Source organism: Copadichromis virginalis, linkage group LG10, assembly GCF_057382275.1.
Source record: "Copadichromis virginalis isolate Kocher_CV1m ecotype Utaka linkage group LG10, C_Virginalis_male_GT1.1, whole genome shotgun sequence".
In the NCBI taxonomy this organism is placed as follows: domain Eukaryota; kingdom Metazoa; phylum Chordata; class Actinopteri; order Cichliformes; family Cichlidae; genus Copadichromis; species Copadichromis virginalis.
The window spans coordinates 26613603-26638440 of NC_140627.1; the positions used below are offsets into that span (position 1 = coordinate 26613603).

The 24838-nt window shown below is 38.2% G+C and overlaps 3 protein-coding genes across 4 annotated transcripts; 1 reads left to right on the forward strand and 2 right to left on the reverse strand.

The window, feature by feature from the left end:
- Positions 1-433: 433 nt before the first annotated feature.
- LOC146700623 (G protein-activated inward rectifier potassium channel 3-like) lies at positions 434-5412 on the reverse strand. The gene is made up of 3 exons (XM_085470895.1): positions 4868-5412; positions 1447-2597; positions 434-970 (listed from the first exon to the last, which is right to left on the reverse strand). Exons 2-3 carry the CDS (start codon positions 2570-2572, stop codon positions 774-776), a joined length of 1323 nt encoding a protein of 440 aa, XP_085327021.1. The 5' UTR covers positions 2573-2597; positions 4868-5412; the 3' UTR covers positions 434-773.
- A 76-nt stretch (positions 5413-5488) lies between these two features.
- zw10 (zw10 kinetochore protein) lies at positions 5489-15256 on the reverse strand. The gene is made up of 16 exons (XM_085470894.1): positions 15036-15256; positions 14010-14144; positions 13790-13888; positions 12963-13040; positions 11613-11772; positions 11236-11388; positions 10760-10957; positions 10448-10584; positions 10172-10354; positions 9636-9859; positions 9309-9380; positions 9044-9213; positions 8656-8786; positions 7791-7922; positions 7404-7606; positions 5489-6087 (listed from the first exon to the last, which is right to left on the reverse strand). Exons 1-16 carry the CDS (start codon positions 15138-15140, stop codon positions 5967-5969), a joined length of 2301 nt encoding a protein of 766 aa, XP_085327020.1. The 5' UTR covers positions 15141-15256; the 3' UTR covers positions 5489-5966.
- A 913-nt stretch (positions 15257-16169) lies between these two features.
- Positions 16170-23959, forward strand: mks1 (MKS transition zone complex subunit 1). 2 transcript variants are annotated; one of them, XM_085470896.1, is made up of 18 exons: positions 16170-16500; positions 16748-16869; positions 17667-17719; positions 17849-18016; positions 19104-19201; positions 19424-19552; positions 19904-20008; positions 20161-20269; positions 20369-20425; positions 20495-20537; positions 20634-20696; positions 20821-20891; positions 20984-21053; positions 21141-21248; positions 21655-21788; positions 22364-22446; positions 23121-23218; positions 23543-23959. In XM_085470896.1, exons 1-18 carry the CDS (start codon positions 16424-16426, stop codon positions 23644-23646), a joined length of 1692 nt encoding a protein of 563 aa, XP_085327022.1. In that variant the 5' UTR covers positions 16170-16423; the 3' UTR covers positions 23647-23959. The 2 variants fall into 2 exon arrangements, with proteins under 2 accessions (XP_085327022.1, XP_085327023.1); XM_085470897.1 differs by having other exon boundaries at positions 19107-19201.
- The last annotated feature ends 879 nt before the right edge of the window (positions 23960-24838 follow it).

Consider the following 24838-nt stretch of genomic DNA (forward strand, 5'->3'; position numbering starts at 1 on the left):
GCCGGTGTTAGGGGTGATTTGTGACAGAAGGATAGCAGCTGGAGTAAAGGGTAAGATTTACAAGATGGTAGTGAGACCTGCTATGATATATGGCTTGGAGCTGGTGTCACTGAGAAAAAGATAGGAGGCTGAACTGGAAGTGAGACAGCTGAAGATGTTAAACATTTTCATTGGGAGTGAGCAGAATGACAGGATTAGAAATGAGAATATCAGGGGGGCTGAGCAGTTTGGAGACAAAGTTAGAGGCAAGTCTGAGATGATTTGGACAAATGCAGAAGAAGGGATAGTAGATATATTGGACAAAGGATGCTGAAAATGAGGAAGCGCACAGAGAAAATGCATGCATAGGGATTGGTGTGACAGAAAAGGATGCTATGGATAGGGTGAGATGGAGGATCCACTATGGTGCCCCCTAAAAGGAACAACTAAAAGATGAAGAACAAAAAAAGAGGATAAATTTTATTTTACTTGATTTGAAATAAATCAGACACCATGTTATGTCAAAACATACAACAAGGAAAACAACAGAAATTATGGCCTCCCTGAGATTTATATTCATTAATATGATTGTCATTACTTCAGAGAATGTCACAGCTGGTGTACAAAAAGAGGTATGAAAGCCATGTTTGTCTTTAAAATTTAATAGATCATTGAAAATTACTCAGTTCACCTACTTACATAGCAAAATAATTAACTTTCCACATCAAGAAAGTAGATAAAATTACTACAACTGCAGATTCCTAGTTTCCACAAATAAGACCTGTTTTCAGTTTCTAAAATATAGATTCCTCATCCTTTGCATGGCTTCTGTTTCTTGCACTGAGTGGAGACATTTCGACTTCAAAGGTTTTGTCAAACGCACTGCAGTCCACGAGGAATGCTCCTTTTTCCAGGGAAATGCACGAAGCAAATCGGTGACCCCACAGAATCTCATCCTGTGTGTAGGATGTCCTTGCCTGGCATGTCATACCTGCAGAAAAGCATCAGCGGGTTAGGAACCGGTCACTTTATTGGAAAAAGATCCAACAGATTTTATCAGGACATAACTTTATTGTGTGCAAGTTTACATGAAAGCACATCTTTTTCTCTGCATTTATGCACTTTAGCCAGCACTGAGCCATAAGAATAAAGTTTTTTTTATAAACACAAATTTATTAATATTTTAGATGGTGAACAGTAACAGTAACCTTTTTCTTAGTTGGTTTCAGTTTGCCAACCACTCAAACAATGGCAAAAAAACTACCACAAAGCAGCTTTATGAAGATCTATGCTACTGTACGTGTTACTGTAACATCACAAAACAACCAGTAAACATCACAACAAGCAATAAAATCCCAGTTTAATAATAACACACATACTTAGCTCTTTTCAAAAATGACAAACAAGCAAAGTTGTAAACGTAGCTGTATCCATATTAAACAGCACAAGCACCACATTTCTACAAACCTGATGCCTCCACAATGCCTTCCAGGATAACGATAATCTCCAGTGTCTCCCTCTTCAAGCGCTTGGCCCCCACCTCCCAGAAGGGACTACTGTCATTGATGATATGGGCAATGGTTTGGGGCTCTACCAGGAGAAGCCTGTCTCCTCCAGTGTCATAGCCCAGATTGATCTCTGTCTGCTCCAGTGGGATGAACTCTCCCTCCTTGGTCTGCCTGGATTTGATCAGCTTGGCTCGGATCTTGGCGTCCACCATGTGGCTCTCTCGAAGGTCACCTATGCGGAAGAGCAAGCAAAGCTTCTCGTCACGCTCGCAGATGACGCAGTGTTTGCTGAAGATCAGTGTCTGGGCCCTCTGCTGTGGTCGGGAGATTTTAACGAACATACAGCCCACCATCACGGCATCGATAATGGAGCCGGTGATGGACTGGACCATCAGGAGCACCACACCCTCAGGACAATTAGCTGTTACCCTCCTGGTGCCGTACCCAATAGTCCTCTGGGTCTCCAGAGATAGCAGCAGGGCTGCGAGGTAGCTGTCCACATTTTCAAAGCATGCCTGCCACTGGGAGTCGTGGGCGTGTGCAATGTCGTCACGTAGCCAAGCATCTAAGAAGTAGATTGCACCAAAGGACATCCATGTGAGGATGTAACAGGCAGTGAAGACGAGAAGGAACCAGAGATATTTAAGATCTACTAATGTGGTGAAAATATCTGAAATGAAGCGACTCTTGTCTTTAATGTGTCCCAGATTAACCCTGCACTTGCCGTCCTTGGTGACGTAACGCTGGCGCTGATTGTTGGTAGTGACACATAGAGGCTGCTCGTCTCCCAGCAGCTTGCAGCGCCTCCTGAAGCTCTTTGCACTGTGCCGCTTCTCTGTTGGAGAGAGAGCAATGTTGGCCCTGAAGGTTGATTGCCATTGAGAGCTCAAACGTTTAAAGTGTTTGTTACGATGCATGTGCAGAGATTTCAAGGTGTCTTCTACTGATTCTAGAGGAGTTTCTTGGATGACGTCCTGTTGATGAACCTCATGCTCAGCTGGAGCGAACACCTGAGAGGAACTCTCAGGTGGACACTGAGGCCCCTCTTGGGATGGTGGGGGTGACGAGCAGTTAGTGATCATCATGGATCAAAGTGAATTTATCTGCAACCTGAAATTGCAGAAAATATTACATAATATTCACAATATTCCAAAAATATTGCAGAAAAATGTGGATATGGATGATGTGATGTGGCCAACAATGATTCAACATTGCACACAGTTCATGCTTTATTGTCGGGGAGAGTTAGTGTACACAGAACAGAGTGGCTGAGTAAACCAATGGCTCTAGTCGTGTAGACGTTCAGAAACCAAACCAAGCATCATAGTGAAAAAGAAAGGTAATATGTGTGACTTCAGACATGACATGGTTGTTGGCTGAAACCAAACTTCCATTCTAAAGTAATTTAAATTAATTTAAAACAACAATCAAAATAATAAATCTGGTTCTTGTCATCCTTTTACTGAATAGAGAGAACACGACTCAGTCAAACTATTTATAATTATTTTATTTAATCATCTTCCGGAAGAGAGAGACATGCACAGCCCAAAGCCATTTTGCAGATCTCTAGCGTTAGAAACCAAAAATGGTTTGTATTATTTTGGTCCTTTACACGTCACACATAGTTTCGATAAAAACAACTCCTTCTGTGTTACTTAGTTCCTACTTAGTTCTGTCTGGTTTCCTGTATATGCCTCTGCAGCTCTGCACTAAACTTCCTGTTTTGCAGTCTGGCTGAGCACTTGGTTTATGAGTCAAAGCTGGCCTTGCTTTACAGGCCTTTATTATTAAAATACATAAAACAATATAACTAAGAACATATATTTATTCTTTAACTATGTATTTACTTATTCATGCTGCCAGGTCATCCTCTATTTATATTCAGGTGATTCACGAGGTTACCTCAGATTCAGATCAGCATAACAGCAGGTTTCATCTGTCTGAAGTGGGCTGATCAGTCACCGCTGCAACTTGTTGCACATGCAGGGATTGTCCTAATCCTTAAAATTAATCTGAACTACACCAAAGAATACAAAGGATTTGAAAAGATTACCAACTGTATTTGCCTGAAGGCTTAAATCTAGAAAGTAGTGTCCAGATGTGGCCAAAATTCATCTTGACTACATGTGTGCCCATCTGTGTAATACATTTACAGCTATCAAGCAACATGAGTCAGGGAGACAGGATTTTACTACAAGGAAACATTCGAAAACAAATAACAACTTACAATCTTAAATCTTTCTAGCCCATTTATGCTTTAGAGTTGCTTAAGGATTTTGAGCAACTAGTAGCTGTTTGTAGATGAGGGTGTCGCATATCTCACGTGTTGTATTGATAATATAAAACACCTAGCAAGATTTTTGTTTTAAAAATAAGCATCAGCCATATGTGATAATTGTCAAATAAGATGTAGTCTATAAATAAAAAGTAAACTATTATAAAATATAGTAGTTTATATAGTTTAACAATGATAAAAAAAAATACTGTGTTACAATAGCCAGTTACAATCAATATAATTTAATATGAAGCTTAATTATGAACTCAGTCCAGACATTTTGTAAGGTGCAAGAGTATAAACAAATATGGTGGAAATACAGATTGATATTCAATTAGTATTATCTTCTACAACTTTGTAACTTTAGAGGTTTTATATAAACAATAGTCATTTCCATACATGTTGAACTGCTGTGGATGGGTTTTAGTCTTTTTTTTCTTCCTTTTTTGTTTCATTTTCAATGTAACCAGTCCTTGTGATGTTTTTTGTAACTATATTTACAATACGTTAATACTTAGTCAAAAAATATTTTGAGTAAAAAAAAAATTACATTGCCAAATATTCCATGTTATGCTAAGCTGACCTGATTGGGGCACTCAGACTGACTGCTACTCCAGGCAACGAAAACCTGAAGTAAGTCGACAAGTACAGTATGCATGTATTTTTAAATTTTTAATGAGTTATTTCCAGGATATTCATTGGAAAGTAGAATATGTAGCGCAGTTTAATCAATAAGGGTACTGGCAGAAAATAATTCACCCACATTAGACTGTTTTTTTGTTGTTGGTTTTGACAGGTAATCTTTGATGTTTCCCTCAATTTTCACTTTTTTTTTTTTTTTTTACATTTTCCATATCCAATCAATCAGTTAACCAAATTAATCCAAATGTATCATTATGAATAAAAATTAATTTAATTTAGATTCCTGTGAAAACAAGCATTACATAAATACCACACAACAGTGTATCTGTGTTTTCTATTGCTTAAAATACAGGACAAGTAACTGAGTAAGTTTAGATAAAGAAAGCAAAGACAGTATTAATGTCTTATAGATTGAGTTCACATGTTCAGATTTATTTACTGAAAACGTGAAAACCCCACATACCTCTGCAAAGCATGTCTTAAGATGAACGCTGCTGCTGGTATAATGTAACTTCCTTCAGCTCATCGGGGTAATCAAATGGAGGAGGAGAGAGTTTAGAGTGAAGAGCTGCTGCTGTGGAGCTATGCAGCTGTTTGTCTCCTCCCCCTCAATCGTTCAGAGCACAAACACTGACAATGTTTTTTCATTCTTACAGTCTGCTTTCACAAACCTAATATGATTCACGGTGCATTCAAAAGCCTGCAACAGTTTTTGGAACATTTCAGCCCAGATACTCTCACCCTAGTCAGATAATTTAATCAGCCCTGAACATAATAAAACCTGGGTGTATACAGTTTTCTTTAACTTTTGTAAAGCGATTTGTTGAAATGATGCTGGAAAAAGTTCCACAAAAGCATGGACACTTAAGGCTGTTTTATAGGTCATCTATCAGTGGTGGCAGCTGTAAATGAAACACAGACCCGACCGAATACAATACAGGGATCAAATTAACGAATGGAACTTACAAAAATAAGCTGCTACTATATTCTCTGCATACTGAGCATTATGAAGTTGTATGATGGCAAGACCCATCACCAAGAACACTCATCATTTCTATTCATCAAGAACAGCCTGGACAAGGTCTCGAAAAAATTGAGTGTTTCGGTTTATTTGGATAAGTTATATCAGAACACACAGACACACATGGAAAAATTCAGTTTCACTGCTCAAACAAGATAATTTGCAATACTAAGTGCAAGGTCCAGAGCAGGTCTTTCACAACATAATGGTCCTTTAGAGGCGCTTAGGTTCAAACAAATAAACTCCTGAAATCACATCAGTAAGTTTGATTAATGAAGTGCAGCAAAGTTACCCTGAATACAGCATCATGTGTCAATGGAGGGCAAGGTTCTGGTTACACCTCAGGGGGCTGGGGAGTAATAAATCCCCAGTGACAACACCTCAACCATTTATGTGATGAGCTGTTCAGCCTGTATACATGTAAATGTTTATATTTTATGCAAATAACAGAAAATAGAAATGAATAAAGGCAAAGAGTCCTTATTTCCACAGTGGAAAAGTGCTGTAGTATCTTGTTGGGATTTTTTCTCTTTCCAAGAATCTATTTGATTTTGGCCAAAGCTGCAGCTCTCCTCTCCGTATTCTGAAACAAAGCTCGGACCAGATTCTTCACCTCCGAACTCGAGAACTCCAAAGCCAGCGGACCTTTACTGTCAGCCCACCTATGGAGACGAATCAGAGACAAGTCAGACAGCCACACAAAAGAAAAGAGATATAGTAAGATACTTAGATCTTCCAGTCAAAGACTATTAATGGTCCCACAAAGTCATTTTAAGACCAGGGGGGATAAATCCTTTAGAACTGTGGCCCCCTCCAGCTTTAAGAAGCAGCTGAAGACTCATTTATTCAGACTGGTTTAACTAGTTTTAGGCAGTATGATGTTTTATGTATGCTGTTATACATATTATGGCTATGTTCACACTGCAGGCGAAAGCGCATCAAATCCGACTTTTTTGACCCTATGCGACCCATATCCGATCATGGTATGACAGTGTGAACAGCACAAATCCGATATTTTCAAATCCGATCTGGGTCACTTTCGTATGTGGTACTGAATCAGATACATATCCGATGTTTCAGAAAGCGACTGCTGTTTGAACGGTGAAGGCGCATTAAATCCGTCTTTTACGTCACTGACACAAGACAGACGCCAATTATCAGCGCCGGAGAAGCGCCCGATAAGACATCGCGAACGCTTCCTGGCTATCAGGTGAAACTGCTGGGAAGACAACGTTGGAGAAACGTGACCATTTTATTTGTACTGCATAATCTGCAGATTCTGACAAAAATCTGCAACTATCCTTTGAAGCACCGCTCCTCTAAAACAGCAATAACGATAATTATTAGGTTATCTACATTATTATGTAAATAACAAAATAGCTTAAAGCAAAAAATTGGGAAACGTAAAGTCTTTATATTAAGGGCCATCAGTCAAACAATACTGTTTGCTCTGGTCTAAACAGAGCGCGTTGTGTGTGACATCTTCTTTTGCGCATGCGGGCCGCTTTGAGCGTTCACACTAGAGCGCGTTTGTTGTCGCATTTTATTTGTAGTGTGAACGAGCAGACAAAAAAATCGGATTTGATCAAAAAATCGGAATTGAGCATTAAGACCTGCAGTGTAAACGTAGCCTATGTTTTTATCTTCTGTGCTTTTTTTTTTTTTTTTTAATGCCAGTTTTTAATGCAAAGCACTCTGTGGATTATTTTCCTCCCCCCATGACAGGTACTGGATAAATAAATACATAAATAAATAAATATGCATGCATGTAAAAGCAGACTTATAAAAATTTATCAATGGAGAAATATCACTGTAAATTCCTACATACTAACTTTTCTTTTATAGCTATAAAAATATAACACCGTCACACTTACAAACAAGCCATTAATTTAAAGGCTGAATGGATTAAAAGTAATGACAAGCCACTGTTACACCACACCTTTATGTTATTTTCTGTGTTGTGAAGTTTCTTTCTTACCTGTCAACAATCTCCTGCAGATTGGCCTGCAGCACGATGACGAGCTCCTTGAAGGTGCCCCACTTCTTCACATAGAGGGGCACTTCCTCCTGATATTTCTTATTCTTCTTTTCCTCAGCCAGAGGGATAAAGACCAGCGGGCCTTCATCAATTATAGTTTGGCACAAAGTCTGGAGATGGTTCCCATCCTCAGAGGAAATGTCCTATAGTGACAAATACAATCCTTATTAAAGATTAAATATGTCAACTCCGAGCATGTAACACAGCATCCTAGTATTAGAACCTGAATTTCATATTTCATCAACCAAAGACAACATCTTATTAGGGCTTTATTATGACAAATGTTTATTTGCTTGATTCGTCAACTTTAATTTCAGTAACGCAAACCTCTAGCATCATGACTTTGGCAGTAACTTCTGTGATGGCTGTGTTGAGGAGGTTGCCCATGGCTTTACAATAGATGCTGACCGGAAGGACATCCTGCCAGACTGTACCCAACTGCTTCAACTGATGAATAACCTGCAATCAAACAAAAAGATGAGTGGAGCATGAGTAAAAAGCACTGCACAGCCTAAAGGGTGAAAATGGACTAACATGTATGTAGTGCTTTCCTAGTCTTACTGACCACTCAAAGGACTTTGAATGGATATTTACATTATACTCATTAACTATTTAATAAGGATATCAATTAAGAAAGCATTTCAGCTGCCCCTCGTGTGGCTCTGATGGAATTGATCCCCCCATTTAGACACCCCCATTTACCACAGTCTTTGAAAAGCCTTATTGGAAGGTGTAACTTAACCTCATACGCCTCTTTTCCACTAGCACCTATCTGGCTCAACTCGACTCTTAGTGTTTTCTATCAGTTGGTACTACCTGGCACCGGGTACTTTTTAGTACCACTCGGCCAGGGTTCCAAGCACCCAAGAGTCGAGCCGAATGGCTCTCTTTTTCCTTAAGCCAAAGACCCAGCAGCAGACATTCCTCAGTGTCCTCCATTGTTGTGTTGCATTTGTGTCACATACAAATAATGTCACGGGCCTCCTTGCTCTAATGACCCCAGCTACACTGAGGTTATACTCAATTATAGTTCTTAAACTACAAAACCGAGTTTAGTCGAGTAAGAACAAGTGGAAAAGAGGCCTGATCATGATATACTTCTATTCAAACCTTCTTCTAACAACAGTGCTAACCACCACATCAGCTTGGTGCCCAAACTCTTTTTCTATAATGAGCATTTCTCCCCACTCACCTGCCGTACTGCTTTGCTAGCTGCAGTGTAGTTATCTTCATCATCCAGGTTGCAGAAATTGTGAGCAGTGGAAAGTCGCTCCAGCAGTTCAGCTCTCTGAACATTCAGCTGGGCTAAGAAGCATTGGGCACCTGCAAGAAAAAGAACAAAAAGGGATAAATGTTTTTGGAGAGATAAGTGTGCTCATATTTCAAAGCAAACTGTAGATTGAATGTTGGTCCTTGGTAGGAAACTTTTGCCCCGATTTTGCCATAAAGCCCCTTTCTCTCTTTGGTCCAGCGTGACAGAAACTTGAAATCAAATCTTGAGTATCTGAATCATTAATAATTTGCATCTGGCAACAACAGAGGGCAGTTCATAGTACGACAATTCATGACAGAATGCTTACCCAGTTTCCTGAATCCTGGCACCATGTCAACAAAAGTTGCGACGCCCTCGCTGAGAGGCTGCGGCAGGTGGTTTCTGAAATGGTGACCCAGGGTGAGTAGATGATGGGCCAGGTACATGCAGTTGTTGTGCTGGATGGCAGCTAGGTGAGGAAATTTGAGCAGGTTTTCCCTGAGTAACAGAGAAACAACAGTTACTCATTTACATTTTCGCAATACATGTACTGCTTTTGTCCGTCACATGTTATGTGATGGAAACAGCCTTACTTGTGGTACGTTGGCACAACATCGTAGAACAGCTGGAAAATGTTTCTCACAGTGAAGAAGAGCTGCAAAGCACTGCAAAGAAGAACAGAACAGTTTTCAAATTGAGTGCGTAAAGAATCAACCTTCCCCGTGCAGTGTAAAGTCTATATATAAATAAAAGGATATTTTGACCTATTTTGGACAGAGGTATTGAAATCACTTTGAAACTGCAACAGCTAAGGGACAGTATTAGATTTCTCATTTTAGAAAAGCACAGAAGGATTATTATCAGGACTCAAGCATACATCAACACAAAACACAGTGAGCTCTCTCAGAACTGTAACAGACCTTTGTGTTGAGCTCCCAACAGCTTCACACAGAGTGTCGAGTGCCAGCTCCATCAGCTGCTGCACTGACTCACTGATGCGACAGGCTGGCAGCCTCAGACTCCACGCAGACAGCTGCTTTGAGTTCTCCATTGTCACCTCCTCCTTTAAGCTCTCTGGCTTGACCTTGCTCTCTGAACTTGGAGCTGGCAGCTTGGGGAGGCGAAGTTTTGAGTCTGGTGTGATCTATTACATAAAGTTTGTAAGAAGGAAATAATTTGCAGCAGGGGTAATTACAAGCGTAATCACACATGCATGTAATTTTGTACAACTCCAGTGGAATAGTTATTTAAATACATCTTCACACAACAGTTTTTGTAGCATATTTAGGAGGTGGCCTGATGAAAACCATTTAATGATTTTTACACAAAGATCTTAAAAGGATAAGGAAAACTTCACAATATTAGCTAAAAATACAACATAATTCATTTTTTGACATTCTGTGGAATGTTTTTCACATTATGATAAGAGAACACTCAGACACTCAGCCTCACATACTTTGACTGTGTTATGCATCTTTGAGGTCATGAGTTTACGGGCTGCTACAATGACGTCCTTGCACTTCTTGCTGGCAAAATGACAGTTAACATCTCTGGCATATTTGAGCAGGTCTGTGGAATCACCCTGCAGATACTCCATCTCCTTTAGAGACTTCTCGAACTCCTCTGTTTCCTTTATCACCTTCAACACAAAAAGAGAACAAATACATAGTAAAAATGTAGTTGCGTGTATTATAATATTATTATACTAGACAAAGAGCTGTTAGGTCCATACAGTGTTGTATTTCTCCAGCTGGCTGCTGTTGGTGGGGATGGAGTGCACCAAGCACTCATGTATGATGGTGTGGGACATTTCCTCCCAAATCAGCTCCCCCAAGATAGCGGACAACTTTTTATCACCAATCGACACGTCTGGAAAATAATAAACAAGTGACTTGCCTCTTCAACAAGACTCAGATGCAATATTTCAGGTTAGCATGGATAATTTCTCCTCATATTCAGTCTGTCATTGCTTTCTATGTAATGACCCCAAAAGATGTAAAACCCAGTATGTATTTTACAACCAGTACGTGCAGCCATACTGTACCTAGGAGGTGTGAATGAAGCGTCTTGAGCACCAGCAGCAGCTTGTTGTAGACCTTTGAAGGTGCGCATCGCTCCTCGTCGCTCTCCTCCAAACACTGCAGGGCCAGCGTGGTTCCCTCACCCTGCTGCTCAGTCACTCTCACAGACAGAGACGCGTACATCACCAACGGCTTCAACATGTTCTTCAAAAGCACCTGACCTGAATATCAACAGAAAGCATAAGTGAGCGGGGTTCTGACCTCAGGTACATTGTGCTTCAGAGCTAAATAGATTAACCTGGCTGACTCACTTGAGAAACATCTTTAACAAAGAAAATTATGTTATAAAAATTGCAGCGCTGTACCACAAATATGGTATAGAACAGTCACACATTTATCATAAATATTTTAAATGAAATAAAGTACATACAAGGTATTATACACATTTTAAAAGAACACAAAAGTACTGCTGCTTTATGGCGGTGCTGCTTCTTCTTACTGAAGAGTTTGATCTTGTGCTGAAGGTCTCCCTGGATGGCCAGAGCTTGCAGGACAGAGCTCAGTAGTGTAGGTGGTTTCAGTTCGCCATCCTTACTGCAAGCATTGCTCAGTTTCAGCTCCACCTTCAAGAAAGACATCTCCCCTGCAGGCTCTGGGAACACACACCCAAAAGCTACAGCTCAAGTATACTTTAAGATTATCTTATAGAATCTAACTAATGTGTTCAAGCCTGTTGGGCACAATCGTGGATAACGTTCTCACCTGGAAAAAGGTGAGAGCTAGTTAGCAATAGAGCTTGGCTTGTTTATTTAGCACATGAAATGTGGAAAAGAGCTCACACAAAGAGTGGTACCCTGTTCTTTCAGGATGTCTTACCCTTTGTGGATGGTAACTTCCAGATGACGAGGCGCTTCCATTCATCTCCCAGGTGGTAAATGAGGTTCTCTCTCTGCACTGTCAACTCAGAGCTGAGAGCACTGAGGAGCGGCAGCTCAGAAGTCTTCCAGCGCTTCAGTGATCCCACACTTTTCCTTGCCTTCAATAAAAATATGACCCATGAAGTAGTCTGTTTATGTCCACTCAGCTACCGAGAGAAAGCATCTTACACAGGCAACAGGACAACAACTGTGGAACAGTAACCAGGTCACTTTAGGGAAACAGTTCCCCTCTTCTTCATTTAAAAGAGTCACATGTACGCAGGAGGCATTCCAGCCATCTTTTTCAGTCTATTTAACACAGTTGTCTGGGGTTCTCTTTTTGTATAACTGAACAGCATTGTTAGTGCAGCGTATCTGGTCACAGTAACTGACACACACACAGACCCCAAAGGAACTAAAAAAAAATCTTTTAACAATGGCCCATTTTATCATGGTATTTGTGTGATTGTATTTGTTCTGCCTCATCTTTACTGACACAGTCATGCCTTTTGTTTTTCAGCTGTACTTCACTTAGCTTAAAGCCACTGTATAGGCTCACTGGGGTGAATTGCACATTGGATTAGATATGTCACAAAAATGCCATTGAGTGAAAAGGCCAAACATAGCTACCTCTGTTTGAATTAACTACAAACAGCATACAACACTGACTGGCAGTGCTTTGTTCTTTTTTGGAACAGCTTTTATTATAATCACATTTATTTCAGATATATTGTAAGTGAACTTTCTGAGGAAGCAGGCAAATATGATCAAGTCATTACACCAGTTTTCAGTCACCCTCTGCTTTTTTCACCTCCACATTTTGTATCACTAAATATTTTAACTTGTTTGTGAAACATTAAAACAAATTTCTGTTTATCAAAATGAAAGGAAATGAAAGAACTTGTTAAGTAAGGTAACACAGACTTATTACCTTAACAGTAAGTAGAATAAATTAAATAGTACTGGACTGATGGTTAATGATTGCCTTTCTAGTAAGTTGAGCACTCAAAAAGTCTCAGAAGCTCACATTTATCTATGCTTAAGCACTTTCTAACATTCACACGCACATTCAAACTCCAATGGATGTTATTCACAACTCAAGGTTTGGGATCTTGCTCAAGGACACTTTGGCATGCGAACCGGAGGAGTCCGCGACTGAACCTCTAACCTGCTTTACCACCTAACCTGGGGCTCATTTGTGCAGTCACCTTAAAAAGACAAATTTTTGAGGCAGATAAATGCTGGTTTAGCGCTGAGTATTGTTTAAAGTAACCTAAGGCTGTGTGGACATGAATGAAGCAGCTCTTACTCTTTCCAGCCGGTTGGCAGCATCCACATACTTCTTCTCCAGTAAAGCCTTGTTGAATTCTTCCATTGCACTGTGAAACTGAGTCACACAGCAGATACGTCAGTCACAGAAACATCTATACCGCCTTAAAAACAAACAAACAAACAAACAAAAACCACACACACGCACACAAAAAACAGGATCTTTGCTAATAAAACATTTTGTCAAGTGACAGAGAAGCTGGCCAGTTCACCCTATTTTTCAGGATAATTTACAATCATAACTCATTGTTATTATTTTTATCATTATTGTTGTTGTTGTTATATGAAAATACATTAAAAACAAAAACACTACATAGAAAAACAGAACACACAAATTCTCAAAAAATATAAACACAAAACATACAAGAGAATTAAAAACGAACATACATGCAATTAAAAACCGATAAGAGATGATTAAAGGATCACGAAAAGAACACAAACGAGAGAAGAAGAGACGCTATCACATCAAAGCAAATAATTAAAAATGTGTTTTCTGAAGTTTCATGAGGAAAAATTGATTTTGCAAGTCTCAGCTCGTCATGCAGGATTGTTCCATGCCAAGGGGTCCTATTACATTTAAGTGATGCTAAAACTAGTAAGAATATGAACTTCTGCATTTTGAAACAGTTGGTGTGCTTTTCTCTTTATATTAAAAAACAAAACAAAAAAACAAAACAAAACAAGAACAGTAGTAAAGTATCCTAGAGCAATAGAGACCTTTATTATGGGAGCTGTTTGGAGAAAGGACTGGTTGGAAGCATCCATGCAATTATTTGACTTTAATATAAAAACTCAAGAATAGTGTACCTCTTTTAGGTGTCCAAGCATTGTTATGATGACGGTATTTTTCTCCAGCTGTTGCTTCAGCTTTGTATATTCAGCCACGGCTACATGGACGTTCTGCACCTACGTCCACATCAACAAATACTTTAAAAGCATGCTACTAAGTTATACCACAAGAAAAACCTACTTCATGAAACAGAATGAGACCTGGTTCAACTTTCACTTTAAACAATTTCATACATACTTCATTCTCAATGCAGTTTTTTAGAGTGTCCATTTCTTTGGAGACTGCATCAACCTGTAACATCAGCTCCTCTGATGACTGGAGACTGGGCAGGAAATCGTTGTATCGCTTATTTATCATGTCGCACACCTCTTCCTGGAGAAAAGACATAAAGACAAACGAGTCTTTTATTTCATATTAATAATTATGAGACAACCATTTAACTTTTACTCATCTATAACCTGCTGAATAAGCTCAGATAGCACATTTTTGAAGTTTCTTAACGATTACAATTATTTGTGTGTTGTTGAAAATAAGCCTAAGGCTTAGTGTGTAGTGTAACTCCTATCAAAACACACAACAGTTGATATAAATACACTATGGTGGAAATCATGCAAAACCCAAATAAGAGCAGTTAAATTAATTTAATGCGGCAGACAAACGTGGAAGAAGGCTGTCAGAGCTGGCTAAAACTTTAACAGGTGTCCTGAAATCCTGTTAACTACAGCCTATTTATTACTATAAGTAAAGATATTAGACCTAAAAAAATAAATAAAAAAAAAGATCAGCTGTCGATAACTAGTCACCTGGTGTTTGTATCACCTACGATGCCCAGCCAGAAACATTAAGCCTGTTTAACCACGGCACGGCAACTCACATCATTCATTATAAGATCTGCATCAGACCAAAAGTCGTCTCTAAATCTAGAGAAAGCATAACTTATTTCTTAAGCTTACACACCTCCTCCCGTTGTACAGTAATATTTACAAGCCACGTAACCTAGGTGTCAGTACTGAGTCTGTACCACAGATAGCTTAGTCCAAATCTTGCTAAACAAACGAAGTTAACTCGCTTTGAGCTTTACTGACAGTCTGCATGTATTATCAGATTTTCTGGTTAATTTCTACATGCAGCTGAGTGTAACTTCAGGTAGTAAAGTTAAAGCAATGACGGGGACCTAACCGTAAACCCGCTAACAGCTAAGAGTTGGTTCAAACTTTGCGTAGCGCGACGTTAGCTGATGCTATGACGCTAGTCGGTGGTTACCTTTGTGTCCTCCACTTTTCGCGACATCTTGCTTATTTTGCCAGACAGATCCTCCTTCTCCAGTTTGCCAGAGCTGGCTAGAACTTCAGTCACAAACGACGCCATGCTTTTTAGTAACGTTATATTGTCCTAGCAAAACTGTGACAGGTCAGCACAACAGCAGCAGCTCAGGACCCGCCGACCGCTCTGATTGGTCCTCACTGTCGTCTTTGATTACGCCTGCAAACTGCTGCGAGATCAAACCACTACCGCCCCCAGGTGTTCCCGCAGGGTAGATGTAAATATTTTGGAAAAAAAAGAGAAGAAGCTGACGCAAAAAGACAGTCATAAAAAAATCTTGTTAGTCTTTCATAATTTTTAAATTAATCTTTAATCTTTTCTCGTTTTAATTTTATTAAACTTTTTAAACGGTTTTAAACAATTTTAATTGTTTAAAATATATATAAAATACACACAAAAATACTGTCTGAAGCTCAAATTGTCTGGTTTATATGTGGAAATTTTGACTCGATTTTAACTTTATTTTATCCATGTCTTGTTTTCTTTTTCATTTACCTTTGGTCAATGAGCTGGTTTCAGTTTTTGTGCAAATGTACTGTTTATAAAGTTGGGGGATCCTGCAGTCAGGTGAGACTGAAAAAGTCACTTGGATGAGTGACGAAACGTTTCTCCTATTGTAAACGCTACGTCCAGATCAACAATTGTTTTGTTTCTTTAATTACCCTGCAAATTTTATTTGATTAACTTACTTATCTTAATGGTTAAATTTCATATACATAAATCCAAATTTTCTAACGCAAAACCATACTTTCAATGCTTTTTAAATGAAACCAAACTATATGTTAAAACTATACAACTTTCCCAAAATATAAAAGCTTTTAAAACCATAAACTAATGCTTCTTGTTAAATATTATGTGATTTTGTTTCTTGACTGTATCTATTTGTTTTTACACTAAACCCCCTGACATTATGTTTTGTTCATTTATATATTTACTTTGTGTTTTGTCAATAAAGTCTATTAAAAAACAAACAAACAAAAAAAAAAAAAAACCGTCCAGATGACCAGACTCAACGCTTTGGAGCTTTGGTCAATGGGTGGCGATAATGCTGCTGTAATCTGGTGTTCAAACCGCAAAAAACTAGGAGAAGAAGAACATCGTTTATCTCTATGGCAACGACAACTACCAATTTGCCTCGCTTTGTCCACAAGTGTTTCGATTTATATTTTTATACACATATATACATTTTTTTTACTGCTTACATTTACACCTTTGACTAATGTCTTTCTTTACGAAATGAAAGTATCTGCACAAAGGCGTATGTGTGTGCTAACTGCAGCTAATAAAAAGTGCTACGTGAGGAGCTAACATCTCACCGCTAAATAGTCATGACAGATTGCTGGAACACAGACACCGGAGAAGCTGTCTATCGGTCCCGGGATGCTATCAAAAACTTGAAAATAAAGTAAGTAGCCTATGGTTGTATTAGATCGTATTTTATACGAGTATCGAAGGACAACTCATAAAGAAAATGAGTATTACTGAGACCGAGATGAGACATTTTTGAGCTGTTTTTTTCACCAAACTATTCCACTACTTTCACTGTTTTAAGGAAAGAATGTGAAGATTAGAAATCTACGTCTACAAACATATGTGTTAACGCCAAGACACGTTGTTTCCACGCTTTATTTCCATTTGTTCACATCCTTTAGGGTGCGCATAGAGAGAGTGACCTCCACATCAGCTCTCACACAGCATCTCCAGCAGCAGTTTCTGTCCCGGCAAGACAGAGGAGCAATTGAACTGGAAACACTGTCATCACAAGGCCAGACAGGTAAAATTACATTGAGAAACTACTTATTTTTTGCTTGGTTAGTGTTGAGTCGACGTTTGATTTCCGGCTTTCCAGCTTGGTTTTAAAATTTATGTTCAAGCTGTGATCATTTGCAGGCCTTGAAGTTTACTGAGGATGTTGCATGAGTTATTATGGCTACATAGCTCAAACCTCTAGCCAGTTTAAAGCTGGTATAAAGGTGGACTTTGCATGAAATAAAAAAGAGTGCTACATTTAAATTGGCAGTTAGTCGCCCTGAGTAAACTTTAATACTACAGCCTTTTCTGCACCAGTCCAAGCTGTCCTACAATACTTCCAACTACCCCGTTAAGCCTTCAAGCTTAGCCCATAAATAACAACACAACATTATTATCATTCTTTCTGTGTTTCAATGTCACTTGCTGAACAGTCCTTGGTGTTGAAAATGATCAGTCATCTTTCCTCATTTTCTCTTTCCTGTCCTCTTGTTCTTAAATTCTGAGAACAAAGTTCTCTTATTTTTCCTCAGAAACTGGCTGTACCTGCAAAAAAGTATAACTGAATAGTATTCCAACCATAACTTAACTCACATTCTGCATGTATTATTAACATAAGTTGTCTGGAAGCAACCTCAGGCTGCAGCACCTGAAAAATTGACATAATTGATACAATTTCTTCATTAAAGCCTCTATTATAATTAATTATTTATTAATGGTGTTCTGAACTGGGGCGTGGCACTTGTATTTGCCCATATTAGGATGGCTCTTTCCTTTGAGGCTTATTTTAATATCTTGGCATTTATGCTACTCTGACATCAGGTGATAATGAAGAGGAGCTAGTGGTTGGCTGGCAGGAGAAATTCTTCAGTCAGGTAGAATTTTGAATATTTAACATCCTACTCTCACTGCAAATTATATTGAAAACAATTGAAATGTTTACTATTTAAAACTGGACACTGGACATTATTACTTTACATTTCTGTGACTGTCTGTAATTCCAGTATGAAATGGAGCTGTTCCAGAACGAAGCAGCATGTCAGACCCCTCTGGACCGTCAGTACCACACAGAAGTCAAAGCCCTCAACAGGGGCAAGGGTCGACGCAATCGCAGAATTTTCACATACACCGATCATGACCGCTACACCAGCTGCCTTCCAGTACATCAGCTGGTAGGTTGCACTGTATTCTCACTGTATTTGTCCAACACGACAAGCATATTTGCAGAGGTATTCCAAAAGTAATGGTTTTTTTTTTATAAATATATTTAAATGGGACACACTAAAGGCTAGATTTGGACCAAAAACATGTTGTAGGTTTAGAAGCAGTTACAGTATTTATCACCTATGAGTGTATCCCTTTATCATGTGACCAAATGGACGTGTTTACTGTAAAGGCTTTTTGCAGTCCTCTGTGTGTTGTGCTTGGTATTTGTGGCATAGTGCAGTCTGGCTATCCTTAAAAACCTTACACAGATCTATCAAGTAAAGTTTTGTGGATTAAGACATGCCTGCCAGCAAAGTTCAAAAGCAATCCTTTTAACCACTCATTTAGTGGCCGCATTAGGCCCTATCATGATTGTTGTTGAACTTTTTGTGCCCAATAATGGCCATAATTTCAAATTTGCAGGGAACATGCAACACATTAAATATAAAAATGTAGTGCAGTGTATCCAAAGTGCAGGTGTACCTATCTTTAAGGTGTATTTTTAGTACAAGGACGTATAGAGTACATCATGCAGTTCATAATGCAGTTCATAGTGCAAATGAATGATACATCCATATAGTTTCAGTGCATAATGGTGCATAATTGCTCATACTTACTGAACAGGTGATGTTGAGGGTGGGAGAGGTTAGTGATGATGATGCTGGCAGCCTTCCTCATGATTCTGGTGGCATATTGTGATGATATGGAGGGCAAACTGCAACCAGTGTTCTTGAAGGCTCTCCATAATACTTTTCAAGCTGCTGTTTGTCCTGACTGTTTTACCGTACCTGTCAGGATGGAGAAAGTAAGTATGCTGTCTGTGATGGCTCTGCTCACAGTACTTTCCCTGACAGTTTTTTTTTTTTGATAACTCTGATAGTTTGACAACTTATTTGCTACACATGGTCTAGACTTTTCTCTCCAAAAGCAACCAGCTTTGCAGATTTCTAATTTTTATTTATTTGTGCAAAATAAATCTAAGACCCCAAACTGTGCAGTTCCAGCTTCTCTAACTGTGTTTGTGTGTTTCTTGTGACCTTGTGGCCCTCGCAGCAGCATGCTACTGACATATTTACCACCAAATCCAACCCAACCTTCCTGGCTGAGAGGATGGCCAGTGTGAGACACAGACGTCAAGAAAGACGCACCATGTGGGTGAAACTATGTTTTCAGATTGATTAAAAACCTACATTGTCTTTCCTCATTACATTCTGTGTATTATTTTCTATTCATCTTCCTGTCTAAATCCATTATAATCCACCTAATGATTCTTTTCCTAATGAAAGTCAAGACATAAAAATAGGATATAATCCTAACTCTAGGTATAAACATGTAAAAAGTAATGCTATATTATTGGCTGGCATGCTTTGCAGGGATTCCAGTGTCCCAAAGTCAAAAATCATCAACTGGGAGCCAACAGAGGAGTTTGTGAGGAACAGGCATGTGGTCAATAATGTCATGCAGACCATGCACATCATGGGGGACCTGGGCGCCAGTGGAAGGTAAGGTAGTCGGCTTTGTTCACACTTTTGATCTCTCATAAAAAATGCAGAAAAAGTTAGTCTTCATTTATTAGGCTTCACTTTCTTAGAACATGTAGTCTGTACTCTGTGTTGGTGACTTTGCTGTCTCTCAGATCAGAGAAATCCATTACCATTAGTATCCATTAGTATGCAGTGTAGGCCCTGCTTGTTTTAGCTTTTCGAGGGGCAGCTTGTCTTGCAGCACAAAGTGAAGGAGTTAGGAAAACTTTCAGTCTATCAGGCATTTTTCTTCTTGTTCTCCTATTACTAGGGTTGATTTATTCAGTGTTTCTTATGTGATTTTTCTGTTTGTGTTTTTTGTTTCCTCAGGCTCGGCCAGAAAGAAAATGAATGTTTGCTGGCAACTATAAAAACCGATGGCTGTGGAACAGTGATTGTAAAACCTGATTTTAACAAAGGAAAAGAGCCCTACAGGCAAGTCTTCAGCATCAGTGGAGATGCGTAGCTCAAGTTCTCACTGATAAATTATTATTATGTTTGATACTAACTGAAAAGACAGCAAAAGATCATGTCAGAAGGTGATGAATTAAATGCAAAGCTGGTGTGATGTTTGTATTGTTGTGCAGGATTGTAACAGAGGGGGAGAGGAGAGAAGTCTGGCGTCTCACTGTTGAGAATGTATCGGCATGTATGAAACCTGAGGACAAGGTCAGGGAGCAGAACATGTACAAAGATGTGAGTTCATCTTCATGCTTATTTTTTCAGGCTTCAGAAAAAGTATAGTCAAATAACAGGTCTAATCACACAAATACATCTACCTTTCTCTCTTTGTAGCTGTACATAAGGCACAAGGAGTACTTAAATAGCCTCGTGGGACAGGACTTTGAAATGGTAAGACACCTAAGGTCAAAGGATATAGTCACAAATTGTCTTTGTTCTTACAAGATTTTATTCCTGTAGCCTCCTCTAGGTATTCTGCGTTACATGACGAATGGAGAGATAGGTGAGTAGAAATACTGTGCCCATTTTTACAGATACTTTAGGAAACTAACAGACTTCATCATTCAAATGTCCTTTTTTTGTTCTTCTCTCTGCCCAGTCTCAGCTCAAGGCTTTGAATATGATAACTTGTACATCCACTTCTTTATGGAACTGCCCAACAGTGAGTCACATGTGATACTTCCAGTATGCAGATGCACTGTGCACTTTATAATGAATTCATTGCATTTAATTTGCCAATTCAGCCTATATTATTATTATTATTATTATTATTATTATTATTTAAGATTGGTCCAGCCGGCCATTCCAGTCTATGTCAGGGGTTACCCAGACCTGTCGGACTAAAACATTAGGGAAGGTGTGTATTGAAAAGAACTATTTGTTCAATATATTGACAGCATGGCTGTTTGATGAGATATGTTAAACTCTGTATGTTCTTTCGGCTAACAGGAAAACGTAGCTTTCTTTAGCTACCCCTTCCACTTCGAGGCTTTCTACATGACCGAAAAAGAGAGTGACCGTTAGTATCAGTAACAGATAATTGTCTTTAGGTGATTCACTGTTTTAAAAGGTTAAACTGACACAAGTTTCTTGTTTCTAATTTCAGACTCAGTCCCACAGTGGCCAGTGCTCTACTTCAAGGTTCTTTCACTGGACTCCTGGCAGCGTTATCGAACTGAAGGCTATGGCTATCTGCTGTTTCCTGCTATGCCTGGTATGCTATGTGTACTGGAAAACTGATGGATTGAAATTAGGGGAAAAAATATATATTGATAATTTCTCATATTCTAAGATTACACATTCAGAATAAACGGAAGTCCCAAACCCAGTTCAGTTAATTTACCCTATATTATAAATAAGCATGCCCTATGTATGTAGCATTTTTGCTTAGAAATGACTAAAATGAATAATCTTTGGTTAAGATGTCCTGTTCATCAAATTTAATCAGCCAAATGTTGGAGCTTAAGTTAACATTTAGAAAATATATTTTTCCAATTATTAAAATTTTGCATTTTAAAATTTTTATTTCAGATAAAAATGTTTTGATTAGTTATAAAAATCACAACTTTTTATTGTCCTGCATTATATGTTTTGTCTGCATTTATGTGTGTGCACGCCAGGTAAACACACGATGACATGTCACACATGGAGACCCCTTCAGATGGGGACGGTTTCTGCACTCAGGCGCTTCTTTATTGGAGGTTCTCCAGAGCTTGAGGACCACAGCTACGTCAGAATACCAGGGACATTCAAGGTGGGGTCAAAACTCTGCAGAGGCTATATGGATCTGACAAATGTTTACACATAATTTAAGTGTATGTTTTTTCTGTTTTGCTTAAAGAGGATTAGATTTAAAGATTTTTATTTTTTTTTATTTGTTTTTATGAATAAAAGATTGCAGAACTTAACAGCTGCTTAAAATGCCACACTGGATTATAAAGAAAATACTTAAACTTTAATTAGGATGTTTGCCTATTCAAATCATATTCTAATTCTTGATTTAATAATTAAATTATTTACATAATACAATTAATAAACCCAGTAGGCTTACTGCATTACTTAATTAAACAGGGAATGACTTATTTGTTAAACTACAATCTGTTAAACATTTAAATGTACCGTACAACAGCTTAACATAAGTTCTGGTTACAGCAATGTGTGCATACATGAGACCTTACAAATGCAGTGGATAAATTTAACTCCTGGTACAATTATGAAGGCATTCTTTAACCTTCTAGTTTTATATACATGTTTTATGTTATGTTAAATATGATCATTTTTGTTTTATTTTATTTTTTAATATGTCTGTATGTCTGTGTGTGGCTGCAGGGGGAGAGGCTCAGTCGCTTTGGCTTCTGCACTGAAACCACAGGAAGTGTCACTTTTAATCTCAACTGTATTCAGCAAGCCAGGTAAGTAAAGCCTGGCTTCAAAAAAGTAGCCATGCATAGAGTGCCTAAAAAATTTATTACACCACCACCCAATGTAAGGTTTATGCCACAGCTGCCCTAAATGAACAGTATTGGTAATTACCAAGATCTTTTCTAATGTTTTGTAATGGTTAACCACCAATTTACGTGAGCTATTTAATTGAAATTGAAATTGAAAATAGTAAAGAACACTATTATTGTTGTTAGTATTATTTATTATTATTATTATTATTATTAATGAATGAAATGAAAACACGAATTCCAGTCTAATAAAAAGGAATTTGATTTTTAGTTTTAAACAAGTGTTTGACTGATTTCTAAAATATTTGTTTTCTTGTTTTTATGACAAGTAGTCTAATAAACTTGTTAAGTATTGTACCTAACATTTAATAGAAATACATGTACTACTTATATGGTTGGTATGCTCTACATTATCTGCATTGTTATAGATTATCACATTTCTTCAGTGGCTAGACTTTATTCGTTTCAACACAGCAGCAAATCTACAACTTCACAACTGTCTCCTATTTCACAGTCCCAAAATACACTGTAATTTTATTTTTATGTTAGTGCAGGTGTTGAAAATATAAACCTCTGTTTGTGTGCATTCAGATGATCATCAGTGATAACATGAAATATTTTAATTTCATGTGCAGGGCCTTTGTTGATACCGCCATGTTGAAGAAGAGGAGACAGAGAGTTTTTGACCAGCTGGGAGGATTTAGTCAGCAAGGAGCTGTTTGCACCATCCTGGGTAAGAAGTCTGGATTTTCAGGACCCACTGAGCTTAGGCTATTAGTTTGAAAGCTAAACCCTGTGGGAGATCAACTCGCTGAGATACAAGTTTCTTTCAGCGCTTCAGCCTGACATATGTGAGATATGGATGGATTGGTTATAGCTTGGTTTGTTTTCTGAGCTACAAAATGTAGCGTATTATTTCAGACCAGTTATATGTAAAATCAAGAAAACAGTTAACCTTTTTTTTCTTTGTTATTTCTGTTTGTATTCGTTATAAATTGCTATGTAAGCCTTCTCTGTATGTGTGTAGTATTCGACTGGTACTTTCTTCCTTTTGCAGAGGCCTTTCAGAGGGCCAGGAAAAAGATGCAAGAAGCCCGAAAAAGTCTTCCACAAGACCTGATCAGCAGCGCTTCCCAGCTACAAATCGAATCCTCTGCTTAAGTCTGAAAAATGGAGTAGGGCTGTTACTGTTATTTTTGGAAGTTTAGATTATAGATTATCACTGGCTGTGATATAAGTGCGTTTTTCTCACAAAGAGGAAAACCATGTCTGAATGTTTTAATCTTTGTATTTATGGCTAACATAGTGGATGGTGTACTAATAAAGTTACAATATGAGTGAAGCTGGTAGTTAATAGAGAGCAGAGCCATTATACCTGCTGTGTATGGTTGTACCTGGTAATGCATTTTTTTTTTTTTTTTTAAAGTCACTGTTTATATTTGATTTCAATAAAGGGTCCGATTGTTGGCGTTAACTGAGGCTTTTAAAAACTTGTGAATATAAAGTAATGTTTTGAAAGTTTGGTTTTATATTTTCTGTTGGTTACTTCAAATCTCAATGTAGTTGCCATATTTGTTGTAATATAAACATTTTATATCAACTATTACAATTATCTTTAAATACTTAAAAAAAACATCTAAATCTTTTTTCTTCGTGCACTATATTTTATATTTGGTATATGATATTTAGGGGCATTCATACAGTAGTTTAAAGCTGTTCACACAGTCTAGATTGTTTGCTTCTTCCACTGAAGCACAGGTTTTGCTTAATGCAGTTCAGCATCTTAATAGATGACTTAAATTCAATAGGATTTCACGCTTTCATTACTCAACCTTAGTTATCTGTAAGCTTTAGATCAGGGGTTGGAAACAAGCAGGACAGCAGCCCTCGAGGCCTGGAGTTCGACACCTGCGCTTGAGATAGTGGAATTAGGGCTGCCACAAACGATTATTTTGATAGTCGACTAGTCACCGATTATTTTTGCGATTAGTCGACTAATCAAATCCATTGAAGTAAAACGTACAGCTTATTGCACCAGCAGCATCTGCTCTTATATAACTATCATTAGCTTACAGCTTTAAGTGTTTAAGGTCTGTGCTAACTAAAAATAAAGACAAAATGATAGTTTATTAAATTTTAATGAAATTTGCAGATTGTTTCGGTGAAGTTTAATAAACTCCTCCTTGCTATCTAAACTATAACAGGAAACCGGAGTAAATTCTGGAGCATCTCACACTTCTGATAATCAGCTGTCTGCTTGAGGTTTATTCAGCTGTGTAAAAACTATAACTTTAATCTCAGCCAAACCGATTCACTCAGGTACAAATAAAATACTAAAAAAAAAGCCAAACAA

Excerpts from the sequence above, each read along its gene's own strand:
- LOC146700623 (XM_085470895.1), bottom strand. The coding sequence starts at position 2,572 with ATGATGATCACTAACTGCTCGTCACCCCCACCATCCCAAGAGGGGCCT. Across the intron at positions 971-1,446 it reads AGGCATTGTGGAGGCATCAG|GTATGACATGCCAGGCAAGG; the intron begins GTTTGTAGAAAT and ends GCTTTTCTGCAG.
- zw10 (XM_085470894.1), bottom strand. The coding sequence starts at position 15,140 with ATGGCGTCGTTTGTGACTGAAGTTCTAGCCAGCTCTGGCAAACTGGAG. Across the intron at positions 14,145-15,035 it reads GAAAAGTGGAGGACACAAAG|GAAGAGGTGTGCGACATGAT; the intron begins GTAACCACCGAC and ends TCTTTTCTCCAG. Across the intron at positions 7,923-8,655 it reads CTAGCAAAGCAGTACGGCAG|GTTATTCATCAGTTGAAGCA; the intron begins GTGAGTGGGGAG and ends GTTTGATTGCAG.
- mks1 (XM_085470896.1), top strand. The coding sequence starts at position 16,424 with ATGACAGATTGCTGGAACACAGACACCGGAGAAGCTGTCTATCGGTCC. Across the intron at positions 20,270-20,368 it reads AGCAGAACATGTACAAAGAT|CTGTACATAAGGCACAAGGA; the intron begins GTGAGTTCATCT and ends CTCTCTTTGTAG. Across the intron at positions 20,892-20,983 it reads GGACTAAAACATTAGGGAAG|GAAAACGTAGCTTTCTTTAG; the intron begins GTGTGTATTGAA and ends TTCGGCTAACAG.